We start from the raw sequence: 16671 nt of genomic DNA, 5'->3' as shown, positions 1-16671 counted from the left end.
TATGCTTTGCAAGATTCTCTTGGTTTAGGTGTGGAGCCAGGGCAGCCTGCAGGTGCACCAGAGTACTGGAAAAGCAGCCTCACCCTTCACCTCCGACTGGGTGGTAACATTTCAGACAGCACATCAGCTGTAATGTTTTCATTTGGAAAGCAAGGGAAGCTCTACATCACCCTTGAGACAAATCCAGCACTAATCACAGAGAGTAGTAAAACACACTGAAGAAATACAGTTTATGATCCCACTCTGCCCAAAATCTAACGTTCACACTTTTTAGGCAAAACCAGTCTCCTGCCTTCCTGCGTTAGCAGAGCACCACGCACTGAGCATGGAATGGAAACAGCGAACAGGCTCCCGAATTCCCTGCATTTGTACATGGAAAAGCAAGTTCTTTGGCACCTACACATGAGCAGAGAGTCCAGGTGGTACTTACCTCAGAGTAGTGATAGTGTGACAACATTTTACCAGAGCGTTCAGCGTCTCTTGGTTATATTTTAGGCTGGTAGTCTTGGCCCTGGGATGGCCACCTGGGTGACTGAGAGCAAGGGTCTGGGCAAGACCCAGGAAGGGCTGCAGCCCCAGACACACAAGACAGCACTGCTTGGCAAGGTCCACATCCACCCTGACCAGCATGTCCTGCCTTTCTGGCCACAAGGTCACACAATGGTTTTACACACCCGCTGCCCCTGACCCCAGAGCCTGCCCTTGTTGCTGAGTGGACTTCTCTCTACACAGCTGGGTGGGCACCTATTCCAGTCTGTGATGTGACATAGATGTTGGGTACAGGGCCTTGCCTAACGACAGTGAAAAGCTCCAGAAAGCCCACACACAGACTACCTGACATGCCAAACCAGCTTTGGTCTGTTTTCTTTGGGGTGTAGATTTTTCCTGAGGTATTGTCTCTTGGCACACCTCCTTCTGAGTCCAGTCTTCACAAGACAACCACAAACCCTTTCCCCCCTCCAAAAAAGGGCCAGTTACCTCTGCTTCACTTGCAGTTTCATTAGTGCTTCTGCGCTTCCTTCCTCTCTTGGGATAGCCGTTGATTTTACATTCATAACAAGCTTCTGGAGAGAGGGAGTTGTCGTCTACTTCTCCACTGAGTGAAAGTTCTTGTCCTTGACCTCTGCCTAGCCCCACTCCGGAAACACAGTGTCTGAGGACGGAAGAAATTCAAAATTAATTCCAGCAAGACATAGATCTTATCAAAAGCTGAATTTGGGGGACTGTGAGTACAAATAATAAAGCAATTATGTTGCATTTATTTCCTAGGAAAAACTTCTGCTGAAATCAACAGACAAAATTGTCACTGAAACACAACACAGCCACCTCTGATTTCAAGAATCTGGCTCCACGAGGCTTTGCCCAAGAGAGACCTGCCAATATTTAACGGTTTTAAAAACACAGGCTTAAGCTCTGAGTTGTTATTAGTAATTTCTGTTATCCAGCCTGGAACACATTTAAAGAGACCAATTTTCAGAAACTTCTTTAAAATCGGAAAAGTGAGGTCTTTCATAATGCATCCCAAAGGTTTTAGTCTCTTCTAAAATTTAAGCCACGATCTTTCTGCTTTCCATTTGGGTTTCTTGCTCCTATAGGTTGCACTACCCTAGCACTCCCACTGGGGCAAGTGAAAATTGGTTTTCTCAATAAAGCAGACATTTATTAAAAAAATATTCATCTGAAACACAGAAGAATATGAAACATACAAGAACATAAGAGCATACCGAATTGTTATTCCAACCAGCGGGTGAAACCACTTGTATAATATTTCTCTTTGCAGTTGGCAGGGGGTGTTATTATTAATGTTTGTTTTGTTGAGGTTTTTTTAAGGAGACAAGTGATACACCACAAATCACAGCGAGGGGTGTGAGCTCCCAAGTGGCAAGCTCAGAGGACTTGGCAGGCTGCTGGGGTGTGCAGGAGAGGTGAAAGCAGTAGCTTAAAATATATGATTGAACCTGGTAGCCCTGACCAAATTTCAATAAGCATTAAAACCCTCCCTTCCCACCCTCCTCCTCATCTCCAAAATCAGCAGGTGCCTCCAGCTCTTGAGCACCTCCCCAGTCCTATCCCTCTTTAATTGCTGACAATTCCCCTGGTTCTGCTGCTCCACACTACAAAGAAAGGAGTGAACTACGTCCCCTTGGTATCTGTTAGTTTAAAATGAGAATCCCTTACCCTTGTCCTATTCTGAAGTAACCAGGTGGACATCCACAGACATAGCCACCTTCAGTGTTTGAACACCCATAACTGCATGGGGCTTGTGCAGAACCGCATTCATTGATATCTTGGCAACCTCCACTAAACTGCTCATACTGAAATCCGGTAGGGCACATACATTTATAGCTTCCCAAAGTATTGTGGCAAGATGCTCCTCCACAAATGTGTGCACTGAGACACTCGTTTTCATCTGGAAAAGAAGCAGAATATACCACATTAACTTTCACTCTCAGGTGTGGCCCAGCCTACCCCTTCTGCCAGGTCGTGCTTGGCTGCTGCTAAAGGTGCTGCCACATGGGATGGACAGAAACAGAGCAGGGCTTGGCCTCACCCTCGGCTGGGGCAGCGGTCGCTAGGAGATGACTACAACCATACAACACAGCAACATTTGGGCTACTCTACAGAAGATGTTTTGTGCCACGTCAGCTCATGCTCTGGAGAGCAGAGAAACAGAGGAGGTAGCTTTTTTTTTGTTCCAGAAACAACTGAAAAGAATAAAACTTTGTACAGCCAACAATCTGGTCCAGTAATCTCCTGTTCAAAATGCTATTCGACATTAAAGGAGAAAGAGTAAGGAATCAAGCTCTGACACCTTTTCCAGGCATTGAAAATTCCTTCCTACACACTCACATTTAAATATTAGGTACAGGTAAGGTACAGGAGCAAGTAGGAAAGTAAAAATAAACACAGCTGTAGGTACAACAGATTGCCACATTCTGAGCCAGCCCTTTTCCAAACTTCCCAAATGTGGCACTGTAGGAGTTCAAGGTCAGTTCAGGCTTATTTACTGTAAATGGTTGCTTTTTGAAATGTAGCTGGTCTGATTTTTTTTTTTTGTCTGATGTGGCAAATTGCTTAAAAAAGTTCTGACTGCTGTTGCTCCCCGTGTTCTGTGATTAATGCATATGTCCATTGCATGTGTGTGCACACAAGAAATGCCATCTGGAAAGTACAGAGCAGCATCTCTGACCTCAGCATCCAGGTTACAGGAGAATAACTACTAAGTCAGAGCATTATTGTTTTTTTCCAAACAATGTGCCTGTTTGTTCTCTGTTTAAAAGCAGTGACTTTGCTTCTTGCAGCCTGATTTACAGCATGGTGCACTATGGAATTGCCTGGGCAGGGAATGCAGTCACAGACAACACAAGACATGGGAGGAACCAAAGCATTCTTCAGTGATTATCTAAATGTGTTGCAGCAACATCAAAAGTCCCTGAACACTTCATTAAATAAGCTAAAAAAGACAGAAACTGTTTGCAGAGTTGGGATTGCCAAGGAATATGAAGGAATTGTCACGGAAAAACCTATTACATGGAGATTCTTCCCCTGTGGTACACCCAGGAGATCTAGATAAGCATCTTAAGCATATACAGATACAAACATTACAATGTGAACATGTGGAGAACACAAGGTATAAAACCTGAGGCTGAATTCTGTGTTCCCGAAGCCTGTAGGGGTTTACCATTACCTCACAGTGATGTTTCAGTATTTGTCACACCTAAAAGCAATTATGTCATAAATGCAAGTTTGGGCCACAGAAAGTTACTGTACCAAGAGCAGATACATTCACTTCACAGCAAGAGTGTGAACACTAGTGAGATTAGTTCCTGCATTTTGGGTGATTGGTGGAAGAAAAAATATGAAGAAAAGTGAAAAACACCAGTTCTGGGACCCTCAGGCTCTGTGCAAGCTGTGCTGTCAGGTAGCAGCCTTGCTCTCCTGTGCTCTGAGAGATGCCATGAGGACAGAGGAAACCAAGCCTCCTTCCCTGCAGCTTTGGGTTTCTGCCTGGATTGCCCCATCCATGTCCAAGAAGGTGGAAGTACTGGCTTAGTCTTGTCCCGCTTGTGGCTCTCAGAGTCATTTTCCCTGGTGAAGTTTCTGGTGACCAGTATTTTCGGTGCCAAGGCTGAAGCCTTTCTTTCAGTGGGGGAAATACCAGCGCTTGTGCATTTTGAAACTGGTATTCCCTGTATAAATCTAAACAGTAGTCAATGAGCTCAAAAGCTGGAATAACAGTGTACACCTGGTTTGGCAATACATTTAGTTAAATGATTTCACCCAGGAAGACTTGGAAACAGCCAAGATGTTTCGCAAAACTCAGTGCTGCACTTTTTCAGATTCCACAGTGTCCTCAGCAGCCAGACGTGACAGTGCTGGTTGGGTGTTGGGTTTTTTTTATCCTCCTGCAGATTAAACTCTGATTTAACCCCAAACTCTGCTAATTTAATTAACATTCAAAACGCCCATATGTTTGTGCTCTCTCCTTGTTCTCTGTATGTTACAGGCACGGAGCGCTGGAGCACAAGCAAGCAAACGTCAGAGCAAGGACCGCAAAAACTGTCAGGAGGTTTGGTAAGAATAATCAACAGCAGAGACCTCCTTGGAGCACCACAGTGATAACAAGCAAAGGCATTTCTATGTTTCTGAGAGCAAAGAAAACCAGAGTTATAAAGCCCTTTGTTCTCAAAGAGGTCATCAAGCACATCTCTGGGTATTCACAAAAGACCAGCTCACATTAAGTGTGATGAAAACTGCACGCAGCTGTCACTAGAGGAAAAATCACTCCTGTTTCTCTTGTTTGAATATGCTACACACTACACTGCTGACATAGGGGCTCTTCCCATGGCTGCTGCACAGGACCCAGTTCTGACTGCTCAAGTGAAAACCAGCATCAAGGCTCTGCACATGCAGCCCCACCTAGGAGGGCTCAGAGACTTGGGATAGAAACAAAGTTTAGATAGGGAAGAATAGTTTAGAAAGGCATTTTAATGCACCAGTGCATTTAGTAATTAACATAACTAAAGAGCACTAACATTTGTTCATTTTAAACAGAATTGTCTTGTAAGCACTCGTAAATTGTATCACAAAGCTGCAAGGAAGCATCTTTAGACAGACAGCAGCAGCTTTGCTCAAATATGACAAATTGTTAATTCTGTACAAAGGGCTTAAACACAGCAGCCTTCCTGTAGGTGTTGTAAGAATGGCAGAAGCACAGATCAAGCGCGATTTTAATAAAATTTTAAATGGTTTGGGCCAGAAGTTGAATTTTACAATTTAACAATCCAAACTTGTAGTTCTGAGTCTGCTGGGTTCAATCCACCAGGACCTGTGTCTAAGCAGAGACTGTTGCATGGCTGAGTAAGAATTCCTTTGTTTAGACCACAAAATATTCGGGTAACACAAGTTCCCCCAAAGCCAATACAATTTCTAGCACCCTCAAGGAGAATTTGTGCTTAAATACTTGTCAAACCAGGGCAGAGGTTACTGGGTGCTTCACATCTACTTTGCCTTTCATAGGAGGGCACGCTTGGAATGAAACTGCTGAACTTAGCAAACTGTGATCAGGAAAAAAAAAAGGCAAACTGCACCACTGCCCTTCACTTCTTGCTGCTAACACAGGTAACATGCATTTTAATGTATGACTTTACAAAAGTGACTTGCCAACACATTGGTTCCACTGGTAATGCTGGAGATATCCTTGTGGGCAGCTACACCTGTATCCTCCAATTATATTCTGGCAGCCATGCTGACACCGGTGGTTTCCATCACATTCATCAACATCTGAAAGAGTGAGATACACTCTGAGTTTTGGGAGAGAAGCTCAAATTATGCTGTATTTGAAAACTATGTTACAAATAATCATATATATTCATATATATTCATATATCATATATATGGGTATATTTTGGTTTGGATTTGTGGCTCCACAGCAAGAAACATAGGGCTGAAAACCACAGAAAGCTCACATTCACCCACAGTTTTCAGAGTTTTTGCATTCTGCTATGGAGCAGACAGCAGGAAGACATTTGTATATGGTTACCCCCCCAGTGCTTTCCTAAGGGTCCCAGCTCCTCAGCAGACAGACCCTTGCTTTTACCCAGGCATCCAACCCAGGAATCCCAGGATATCTCTTTTCAAAACAAACCAAACTCTATCCCAGGAGAAGGCTCTAGGGACCCAGAGGAATAAGCCTACAGCCCTTGAACTCTCTCTTTAGCAGGTTGCCTTGGAGATGCAAGACTTCCTGTCCTTGGCGAGTCCCTCAGAAATCCATGAAGGATTCAACAAAAGTTCACTGAACTTACAACACTTAAACTGAAACATTCCAGGCTAAATTGACATCTCCTCAGAAAATATCTGTCCAGCTCTTTAGCATCCTGCAATATATCCATCTACCCTGGCCCATGGAGAGAAATACTGTCTTGTTGCTAAATTTCCATACACGCCCCCCCTTCAATCTACACATGCTTCCTCCACAGGTCCTTCCTGGGATGACAGTATGGCTGAGAGAGGAAGGAAGCAAGAGAAGGCCTGTGTTGTACCCACCTTCACAGCTCTGCCCAGTTTGATCGAGTGAGAAGCCACGTTGACACTCACAAACAAAACTTCCTGGTGTGTTCTGGCAAATGCCCTTCGGCCCACAAAGATTGATTTCAGTGGCACATTCATTGTTATCTGGAGGAAACCAAAGCCTCAGTGTTAGTTTGTAGTTGTTGCTGTGAAGGTGATCATTCAGCCCTGCTAAGGATGAACGGGTGGTGGCAGGAGAGTATGTTTCACAGGAAGCAGTTGAGTTTAACATTTCCACAGCCCCAGTGGATATGTGTTTAAAAGACAACTGCAGAAATGTGTATTTCACGGTTATTGTTTCCAGAAGCCTTGACATGATCTCAACAAGCTACAAGAACAGAAATAGAACTATTTTTTGGCTCAATGGATAAGAAAGGGTAAGGCAAGAATTACAAATTGGTGTTTATACTGTCTGGTTCTTGCAAGGGCAAAATCTCAAAGACATAAATTACGAAAGCAAGGAAAGGTAGGAAGGAGGGCCTCTTTGCATCTTCTGCTCGGGGGGGACTGGGATCAGAAGCTGGCCTATTTTTCCATTTGGTTTCTCAGGAAGGTGATTTTACCTCCTTGCTAGTTTGCTTCTGGAATAAGGGTCAGTAATAAATCCCAAATCTGTCTACCTTCCCCCATCACCTACCAATGCAGGCTGTATGGTGCTGAGTGAATCCAGGAGGACATTTGCAAGTGAACCCCCCAATGGTGTTGACACAAAGGAACTGGCAGTTGTGCTGCTTTGTTGCACATTCATCAAGATCTGAAAAAAAAACAAGAGAACATCTTTCACTTACATTCCCTGGACTCAGAAAGAAGTGATTACAAATAAATGACATAGCAAATAAAGCCTTTGGAATCTACATTTCACTTTCCGTGCTGGCTTCTAGTTCTTCTCTCATGAAGCCTCACATGTAATGGATGGGACTTTGGAGCTACACCAGTGTCCATGCCAATGCTGATTTAGACACCACTCTCATCTGTCTGAAAGTTCTTGTTACCATTTATTGACTGAGCAGACATTTATTATGTAAGTCACCACCTTCATGAGAAGATCTGGCAGACTGGAAAGTGGCCTTGCACTGAAGCACACTATTACTCCAAAAGAAATATGGAAACACTAACAACAAATTTCACTGTTGGTCTCCATGCCAAGTTAAGAATTGCTGCTCTAACTTGTGTGGATTCAGTCAGATCTTTGTTACCAAGATACATAAATATATGGAGTTCTAATAAACATTTCAAAATCTCTCCTGCACTGCTGTGCCTTATCCAGCACACTGCAGAAGCAGTAGGTAAAAATTCTGTTGATGGTGAGCACAATGCACTGCAAGCCAAACTCATCTTTGCACCATTATGATTCATTTATCACTGAATAATATGGCTTAAACCAACATGCTTACCAAAATAAGAACAATCATATGTATACACTATTGGCTACAAAATCTTTTAAGATAGCTGCCATCATCCTGCAGAAATACCTGTGGATCTACTGTTCATCCAGATTACCAAAGAGCTAACTGAAACACCAGCTCTATCCTATGCAGACCACTTACACTGTTTTCAGTAGAAATATTCACATGAATCAAGGAGACAGATTTGCATCATTTAAATGTCCTTGCATTCATTTTTGCCTGTGAAACACAGTTTCTGCAGTTAATTCTGTTCTTGATTTTTACCTTTGCAGCTTCTCCCATCTTCTTGCAGAATGTATCCTTTAGGACAGGAACACTGGTAGCTCCCCTCTGTGTTTTTGCAGATGAAATTGCAAGGTTTTGGAGACTCATTACATTCATTCAGATCTAGGAGAAGCAAAACCAGATACCTCAGTGCTGGTAACCAAGATCTGTGATGATGTTTTTCAAAACATTCAGAAGAGATCAGAAGGAAACAAAAATCCCCAAAGCACTTCAACAAATGACATTTTATTTTCTCATTTTTCAAAATCTTTCTAGTTCCCTCTTCCAGTCACCTCTTGGAAATAAACTTCATATACAAACACCATGATGAAAAACCTACCTATGCAGAGAGTGCCAGTTATATCTGTAGTATAGCCAAGGTTGCAGTGACATCGGTAAGATCCCCTCTCATTGATGCATTCCCCGTTGCGGCAAACATCGTGAATGACCTTGCACTCATCAATATCTGCAATTAAAGGAGGGTTAGTTCTCAGTGGAACAACAACTGATTTTATACAGCTCCAACAGATTCTTGTGACCTGACATAAAGAAACCCACACTGTACATAAAATAATAAAATACTGCACAGATTATAGAGAAATATTAAGTGGAAAAACATGGAATCTAGCTTCCAAATGCAATGAACAAGCTGTAACTGGAAGCAAACAACTGGAATTCATAATTTATTAGCCTCCACAAATCAAACATCACTTTGCTTTCATGAACACAAATAGCTCTTAAGGTGTACCTGCAACACACCCAAATGTGAGAGTGCAAATTCCCATTTGAGTGCCTGTCAATCAACCAGCATGCAAAGTAAGTCTCTGCCAAGATGGGATGGATGCCTCATCATCCAGGGACTTTGGCCATGCACTCTCCTCCCAAAGGACTGGAGTTTCTCAACACAAAAACTCTCAGAAAATTTCAGCTGATATCCAAAACATTTAGGACCTCTCATTGTTCACATACTTTATAATTTATCACTTAATTTGGCATTGTCTAAGAGAGCATTTAATAGAAAAGTCAGTACCTGCTCCGTTAGACGTGTATCCTCGGCCATGAGGGCAAAGCTTCTTAAAGGCCACGGTGCCTGGGAAGGGACAGACCTCACAGTTTTGCCCCCAGCCTCGGCCTCCATCACAGCAGCATTCAGACTTGGTGACAGAGTTCCTGTTGCTTGATCCGATTTGACACATACTTTGTAAGACTTCAATGAAGCAGTAGCCTTCCCTGTTGTCTGGAAGACAAATGGTGCATCACAGAGAATCCTAACGGTGACAGCCTCCAGAGGGTCACGAGATACTGGGAATTTAGTCAGAAATATAACAGAAAGGGCATACTTCACCCTGAGACTGTGGAACTGAGAGTGAAAGACTATCAGCAGTGAGAAAGAGAGCGTGACATCTAAGGGAAACAAAGACAGGAAATTTAGCAAAAGTTGGAAGAGAAGAAATTACAATATGCTTATAAAAATGTATGTTTCTGTTTGAACCCAGAGAAAAAGGACTGGCTGAAAATCAGGACCTGAGAAATGTCAGAGCTGGCTGGCTGACTGAAACCACGGAACAGTCAGTTTTCATAGCAAGTCACCCCAACGGTACTGACTGAAGCAGGGATATGGTGAGGATGGGAAGGAAGAACTTGCAAGAGGACCCCTACATACAAAGGCCCCTTCCCAAAGGCATGTAAATTCAACAGTTTGTTTTCTCATTGTACGTTTCTAAGTTTAATTTCAACCCCAGTTGCTGCTATCCAAGTGACAGTTCATTGGGGTGTTAATGTGGGACTTACCAAGGCACTCGTCCTGGGCATCGCTGACGGTGAATCCCTCGTTGCACTCACACCTGTAACTGCCCACTGTGTTCACACAACGGCCGTTCTCACAGAGCCCAGGTTTGGTCTGACATTCATTCTCATCTATTTTTTGAAATTACATGACAAAAATCAAGTCCATTTCTGGAATAATGCAGGTTAGAGAGGTTTTATAGAATTCTTGAGCTGTGCATTCTGCCTGGTTAAACCTCCATTTTTTCTCTTTTTCTTTTATTTCAAAAGTCTCTTTTATTCAATTTTCAGAGGAAAGATGACCATCTAGCTCACAATACTATATATGTTGTTACTACATTTTCTCTGCAATATATTCCTCACTGGTTTTCACAATTTTTCATAGTTACAGCGGCACTTCTGAATGCCATCCATGGTTTAAAAACAATTCAGATCTACTCTCATTCATGCTAACAGAGCTAAACAAGCCTACAGCAATGGATCCAAATCTCTGCTTTCTTCCCTCAGAGCTATGCAGCAGCAGCAGTATAAATTGATGGTAAAGACACCCACATCCAGATTTTCTACCTTCTGCCCACACATGTGCACTCCTGAACAGCAAAGCGAAATGTGTACAGCACCAGTAGATCCATTACACAGGTAGCTGTGAAATCCTTCCCCTGAGTTCCTTAACACTTTGTTAAATCCAAAATTTTTAGCTTTGCTGAGGAATTGCGTGTTTCAGGAGTTTCAACACTTCAGTGTCACTTACCTATACAGCCTTCCCCATCTGGTCTGCGCTGATAACCAGGTCCACAGATACACATATAGGTACCAATTAGGTTTTTGCACTCCATCTGTTTTGAGTCACAGTCATGAATTCCTTCTTCACACTCATTCTGATCTAAAACACAAGGTTTAGACTTCATTATACAGAGGGATGATCTTGGAAATTCACAATAGTAAATTCTGACTTTGGAATCTCAATTGTAATCAAACCCTATACATACATTTATTGTTCTAAACTAACCATAAAATACACGAGCCTTGAGCAAATTGATTTCTCCCAAATGCCCATTTTTAGTGCAAGACAAAACCACATCATCTGATATGACCTCACTTAGGCAGATGTGTAAGTTTACTGGCAGGACAGGACTAATACAATCAAGTGCATAATGCAAACCATAGAATTTCATCCCAAATTCTTTCTGACTCAGTTACTTCCTGGGATTAAAACCCTGGCCCAATAGTGCAGTGAGTCAGAGCCCCGCCCCTGCAGGAACTTGAAATCATTCTCTCATAACTGTGAGAGTCTGGTAGGAGCTTTACCTCTGCACATTCTCCGGTCCTCTCGCAGAACGTACCCCCCGGGGCACTTGCATTCGTAGGATCCAAAAGTGTTCACGCAGCGGAAGGCGCAGAGCAGAGGGTTCTGGATGCACTCGTTGACGTCTGGATTTGGAGCGACAAAGACCATGGGGAAAGTGAAACACTTGTGTAAAACTCAGCAGACTTGAGTGCACAGGTTTTAAGTACAGGCAATACCACAGATCCCAGTTTATTGAGAGCTAAATTTTAATAGCTGAGGATCCACGGTTCTACTCATGGATTTCTGTAGAAGCAGGCACCAGACACACCAGGATGTTTGCACAGCTACCTGAAGTTTCAATATGTTCAACAGCAAGCAGCCAATGGAAATAATTTCCAGATCCATGTTGCCAAAATACTGGCTCATTTAAAACTGTATCTTTTCCACATCTAGGTTCAGCTTTTATGATTGGTTATTTTTTAAATTCTACGTTCACTAATTCGGCTTCTTCATAAACTAAATTCCATAAAACAGTATCCTTACTAGAAACATTATTTTGAAGTGCATTTACATATGGTCTGGACTACTTGAGTAAGTACTGCTATATAGTGATGTTTATGCACTCTGCTAACTCCTCCTCTGCAATTTGAGCTTTCACCCAACATTCCACAGGGAAATGAATGAAGCTCTAACTGTATATAAAACTAATGCAATTTGATGCAAAAATAGAAGCATTCTTTTGTATGGGCTCGCAAAGAAATAGATTGTGGCAGATAATTTAAGAACAGCTGTGTCAAGTCAGAAGAGAGTGTCAGAATGTCCTAGGACATTCTCCTCTCTCTGGTTTTAACAGGAGGGGATGAATATTAAAAAACCTCATACCATGTACACAGAGATCTTTCCCCTGATACAGCCTCTCAGTTTGAGGACTTCCACAGCCAAATGCCACAACCAAACTATCAAGCTTAATTTCCACTGATGGATTCCCACACAAATTTGTATAATTTCTTTCTAGGTCAATTTATACTTGTGGCCTCACTAATATTCTGCAGCAAAGAGTTCCACAGCTTAAGTACGTACCATGCATATAAAAATGTTTGCTTTGGTTTGTCTAACATGTTCCCTCTATTTTTGGTACCTTTACCACTTGTGGCTTCATAAATTTAAATCATATATCTCTTCAACCACATTTTCCACACTGAAAAATTTTAACTTATTTTCTGACTGTCCCTTCTATAACTCTGATCTTCCTTACTTCTCTTTTCTTTGTACATTTAAAAATTTTAATTTTTGAAATGAGACACCAAAGCACTATGGAAAATATTCAGCCTAGGGGTACCATGGTCATTGTCTGGTACTGTATTTGTGTTTTCTGTTTTGTTCCCCGTTTCTTCCCTAACAAACTCAGGCAGCCCATTTCCTATTTTCATCACCCATAGGGAGTCTCTCCACTCAAGGAGGAAGGCAAAACCCACACACACAGTACACAGCCCTTCCAGGAACTGTTCTGGAGGGACTGCACCCCAACATGCTCCTCTGTGGGCAGCCCCTGAGCAGACACCACACAAAAGCCTGTTCACCCAACCTCCAGTTAGAAGAACATACTCCAGTTCACAGCGGACAGAGGAAGGAGGAGCCCATTTTTCTGGTTCAGATAAAGATGCATTGTTCCCAGTGTCCATATTTTAGTTTTAAAGCTGCTTTACTCTCCTCAATTGTTTTCAAAATTAGGGACCTGTTTCAGCACACAACAACAGCCCTTAACAGACAGGAGTCTCACCTTCACAGGTCATCATCGGCCCAGGCTCAAAGCCCTCAACACAGGTGCATTCAAAACCTCCCACCACATTCCTGCAGGTTCCATTTCCACATGGGTTTCCAACAGCACATTCATCAGTATCTGCAAGCAGTTAGATCAAGACAAGAATAAGTGGTTTTACTCAACCAAAAAGGTATAAAATCTATGTTGTTGATGTACAAGCAGAAAAATAAAAAATCCAAGAATTCACTTAAGTTACTGAATTAGAATCATGGACTCCCAGCATAATTTGGGATTGCTAGTGGTTATCTGGGCCAAACACTCAGCCAGAGCAGGACCAACCGGGAGCAGATTGCTCAGGGCCTGCCCTGGCAGGTTTTAAGCACCAGCAGGGACGGAGACTCCACAACATTAGAGTAAAACAACCTCACTGCTCCTTAATGCCATACTTAGCAATTCAGGAAAACCTTTAAAATGGAAGATGAAACAGCTCTACTTACCCACACATTCTGCTCCCTGTAGGATGTAACCATACGGACACTCACAGCGGAAAGACCCATCTGTGTTGATACACTGCCCAAATTTACAGTTATCTGGATCAAGGCACTCATCCACATCTTAACCAGAAATATAAACAACACAGTAAGTGCAACTGACTTCATGTGCTTTTAAACTTCTCTCAAAGAACAAGTGTTGTTCTGGCAAGAAATATTCCTGAGATCACAAAAAATACTAATATTTGAATTCTGATATCTTAGGATGAAGGCACAGAATTTGTTTTGCAGGCCAGCTTTCACAACACAGAAAAGAAACTGATCCTAAATGTCAGATATAAACCTCTCTGACTGGGGCTATAGGGAGAGCAGCAGATATGAAAAGCAGTAGTCATCCAGCACTCCTTAAATGCAAACTTTTGCCAGTAAGGCTGAAGTGCTGTTTGTCTTGGGAGAGAACAGAATGTACTGAAGGGATCTGGGAAACTGTGGTTTGCACTTCTGGAGGATTAAAACCATTTACTGTAAACAGGCTACATATATTGTACAAGAAAAGACAAGTGGGCTACATGATCCATCCTCTAGATCCTACATAGGTTTCCTAGCTCTAAAAGAAGTTTGATTTCTGAGACATGAGATATTCAAGCTTGAATTTGAAATTGGTAGGAAAAATTGAGAAAAAAAAAAAGTAGTACAGAAGTTTCCACAATTCATGGCTTTTGGAAACTGTTGCAAAGGTGTTATTCTCAGTTGAAAGGGAGGATGACTTATGGGTAGAAAATGGCACACTGATGGAACTACAGCATTGCGCGGTTCAGGTACTTACCCAGTCTTGCATCCCCAGGTCCAACAAGGATGCCAATTCCAAATGGACAAATCTGTCTGAATGCCTCTGTAAAAAAACCCATAAAAATCAGACCATATGTTAAATTCTATCTTGGCAATCAGCATCACTTATGAGCTGCACATGTAACCACTGCTACCAGTTCATCCTCCTCACGCTCAGGTCCAGAAATAAAGTGTGTAAATATATAAACTTCTAATTTTATATTCATCCAAAAACTATATGGTCATTTTACATTTCATCTGATCTCCTGTGTGCATATGTGCAAAATTCTGTGAATAATTAGCATTATCTTACTTCATTAAGGAGCAAAGTAATGCAGTATTTCTATTTTAGAAGTATCAACAGTACTGACTGCATTCTTTTCCGTTGTGAATGAAAGATTTCCTACATTTTCTGAAGACACAATTTAATCCAGACTCAGCTATCTTAAAGCTGTGTCTTTTTGAAAAGGGCCTTGATCCTTTGAGAAGAGTTTGGACTGTGCAAAATATATTGAAAAATGTATGTGCTGATGCTTCAAGAAAATGCTGTGACATATATTGTGCTTTTCCAACCGGCTTCAGTTCATATGATCCATGTCAGCAGAATGAAACATGCACAGGCAACAGGCCTAGGAATATTGCAACTGGCACATCTAATTCTCTTTTCTATCCTTGGCTTCTGTGAGGATTGTCTGCAAAACATCTCCATGACTTATTAATGAAATGAACTGCCATCATGTATTGCTGAAACCAGTAGTGCTGTTAAACCGCATTTGTCAGCAGGAATTAAAGTCCATTCAGCAAATTGCACCAGGATGGTACAGAGGCCTGTTGACTTGCTTGATGCCGACTTACTCAGTCTTATAAAGGATACTAACAAAGTAAACTGTTTCTTTAGCAACAGTCCAGGGAGGCTTTCCTTCCTCAAGGCCTGCGTTTTGTCATTCTCTGCTATTTTTGCAATCATTGCAATTCATTTGCAATCATTGCAAATCATTTGCAATCATTCACATTGATAAGTTTGCACATTTACATTTTTTAATAACAAAATTCAGACATGGATCTAATTTAACCGTTTGCATTGATTTTTTTTTTAATTAGATTTCATGTTTGTAGAACCTCTTTCTGTACCTATTTACAATTAGATGAATTCCATTTGTGTCTTGCAGGTATTGCCACTCACAGCCTACCAAGGGCCTACTCACTGCTTTCAGCTTTCCACATGTGACACCTCCCCAGCAAAACAGTCAGCACCCCAACACAGTAACAAATCTACAAGCAAACAAGGAACATACTCGAGAACTGACTATCCAAGGAACATGTTTTTGAGACTGCAATGGCATCTACTTTACAGAGAGCAAGAATAATTGTTAAGGTTAAACACCTCTGGGGAATTATTTTTCAAAAGTCCTTCTTATAAGAATCCCAATCTCTTTTCAGTTCTGAGAGCTTTTATGACAGTATGGTCAATAACTCACCATCTGCTTCCTCTGGGCAGAGCTCGCAGGGATCTCCCCATCCCTGCCCCTTTAAGGCACAGCAACACTCTTGTTTGGAGTGGTTTCGGGACTTCGGCACAGAACATTTTCCATCTTCAAACTTGGTAAAGCAGTAACTTACTCTCAGATCTGCACAGAGAAAAAAACTTGTTATGAGCAGTTAGGGTGACTTGGCACAATTTTCACTTAGAGGTGTTAATTGCAAAATTAGCTGAAAAACCCCCACCAAAACACCCAACTTCCATCTATGTCTATAAATAGGGATCATTATTGTCTGACTGTGGAAGACCTGAAGAAGGAGGGAAGCTTCCTACCTCAGTAAAGGAAAGCTATGGGGTAGAGTGTCCTGAAAGAGGGCAGAGAGTCATGGAAAAGGAAGGGTTTTTCTCTTTTGTCCAGCAGAAATGGAAGAGTTGTACTCTCCTCTTATCCTCATTCCTCTTTGTAAAAACTGAATATTGCCTCAATTTATTTATATTCTATTATTAGTAAGAATCACTTGAATCAAGACATTTTAATTAACTTGCAATGACAATATTGTGTAGTGTTAAAACGAGAGGCAATTTGCAATGGTGCTTTCCTTCCTCATTCCTCCTGGAGGTACAAACAAAGCAAACTGTCTCAGTAGCACTGTATTGTGTGCCCTGAAGCTGGGTAACCAGGATCCTGGAGCTGAGCTGAGATCACAGACCACAAGCATTCAGCAGGCAGAGAGCTGGCAGCTGCCTGCACTGGCAGGGGGACAGCAACAGGGCAGTTATGGAAGCAGCTGCTC

At 42.0% G+C, this 16671-nt stretch overlaps 1 protein-coding gene across 6 annotated transcripts in view; it reads right to left on the bottom strand.

Annotated features, from left to right (window-relative positions):
* The window catches only part of FBN1 (fibrillin 1), a 148613-nt gene that overhangs the window by 1695 nt on the left and 130247 nt on the right, over window positions 1-16671 (bottom strand). For 3 of the 6 annotated variants that reach the window (XM_039390052.1, XM_039390053.1, XM_027732057.2), the window contains exons 51-65: window positions 15876-16025; window positions 14396-14461; window positions 13576-13692; window positions 13097-13216; window positions 11337-11459; window positions 10780-10911; window positions 10035-10160; window positions 9274-9480; window positions 8584-8709; window positions 8244-8366; window positions 7211-7327; window positions 6550-6678; window positions 5665-5784; window positions 2179-2410; window positions 979-1153 (exon numbers count right to left, since the gene is read on the bottom strand). In XM_039390052.1, coding sequence (XP_039245986.1) covers window positions 979-1153; window positions 2179-2410; window positions 5665-5784; window positions 6550-6678; window positions 7211-7327; window positions 8244-8366; window positions 8584-8709; window positions 9274-9480; window positions 10035-10160; window positions 10780-10911; window positions 11337-11459; window positions 13097-13216; window positions 13576-13692; window positions 14396-14461; window positions 15876-16025 — 2063 coding nt within the window. Of the gene's footprint in view, window positions 1-978; window positions 1154-2178; window positions 2411-5664; window positions 5785-6549; window positions 6679-7210; window positions 7328-8243; window positions 8367-8583; window positions 8710-9273; window positions 9648-10034; window positions 10161-10779; window positions 10912-11336; window positions 11460-13096; window positions 13217-13575; window positions 13693-14395; window positions 14462-15875; window positions 16026-16671 lie in introns of those variants that run through there. The other 3 variants (XR_003542735.2, XR_005566766.1, XM_027732058.2) reach the window with 3 other exon arrangements.

This window comes from Pipra filicauda, unplaced genomic scaffold (assembly GCF_003945595.2).
Source record: "Pipra filicauda isolate LSUMZ 115617 unplaced genomic scaffold, ASM394559v2 scaffold7_size6619720_pilon, whole genome shotgun sequence".
Classification (NCBI taxonomy): Eukaryota; Metazoa; Chordata; class Aves; order Passeriformes; family Pipridae; genus Pipra; species Pipra filicauda.
Note: the sequence above shows the minus strand (reverse complement) of the source record. Positions and strands in the feature narration are given on the sequence as shown.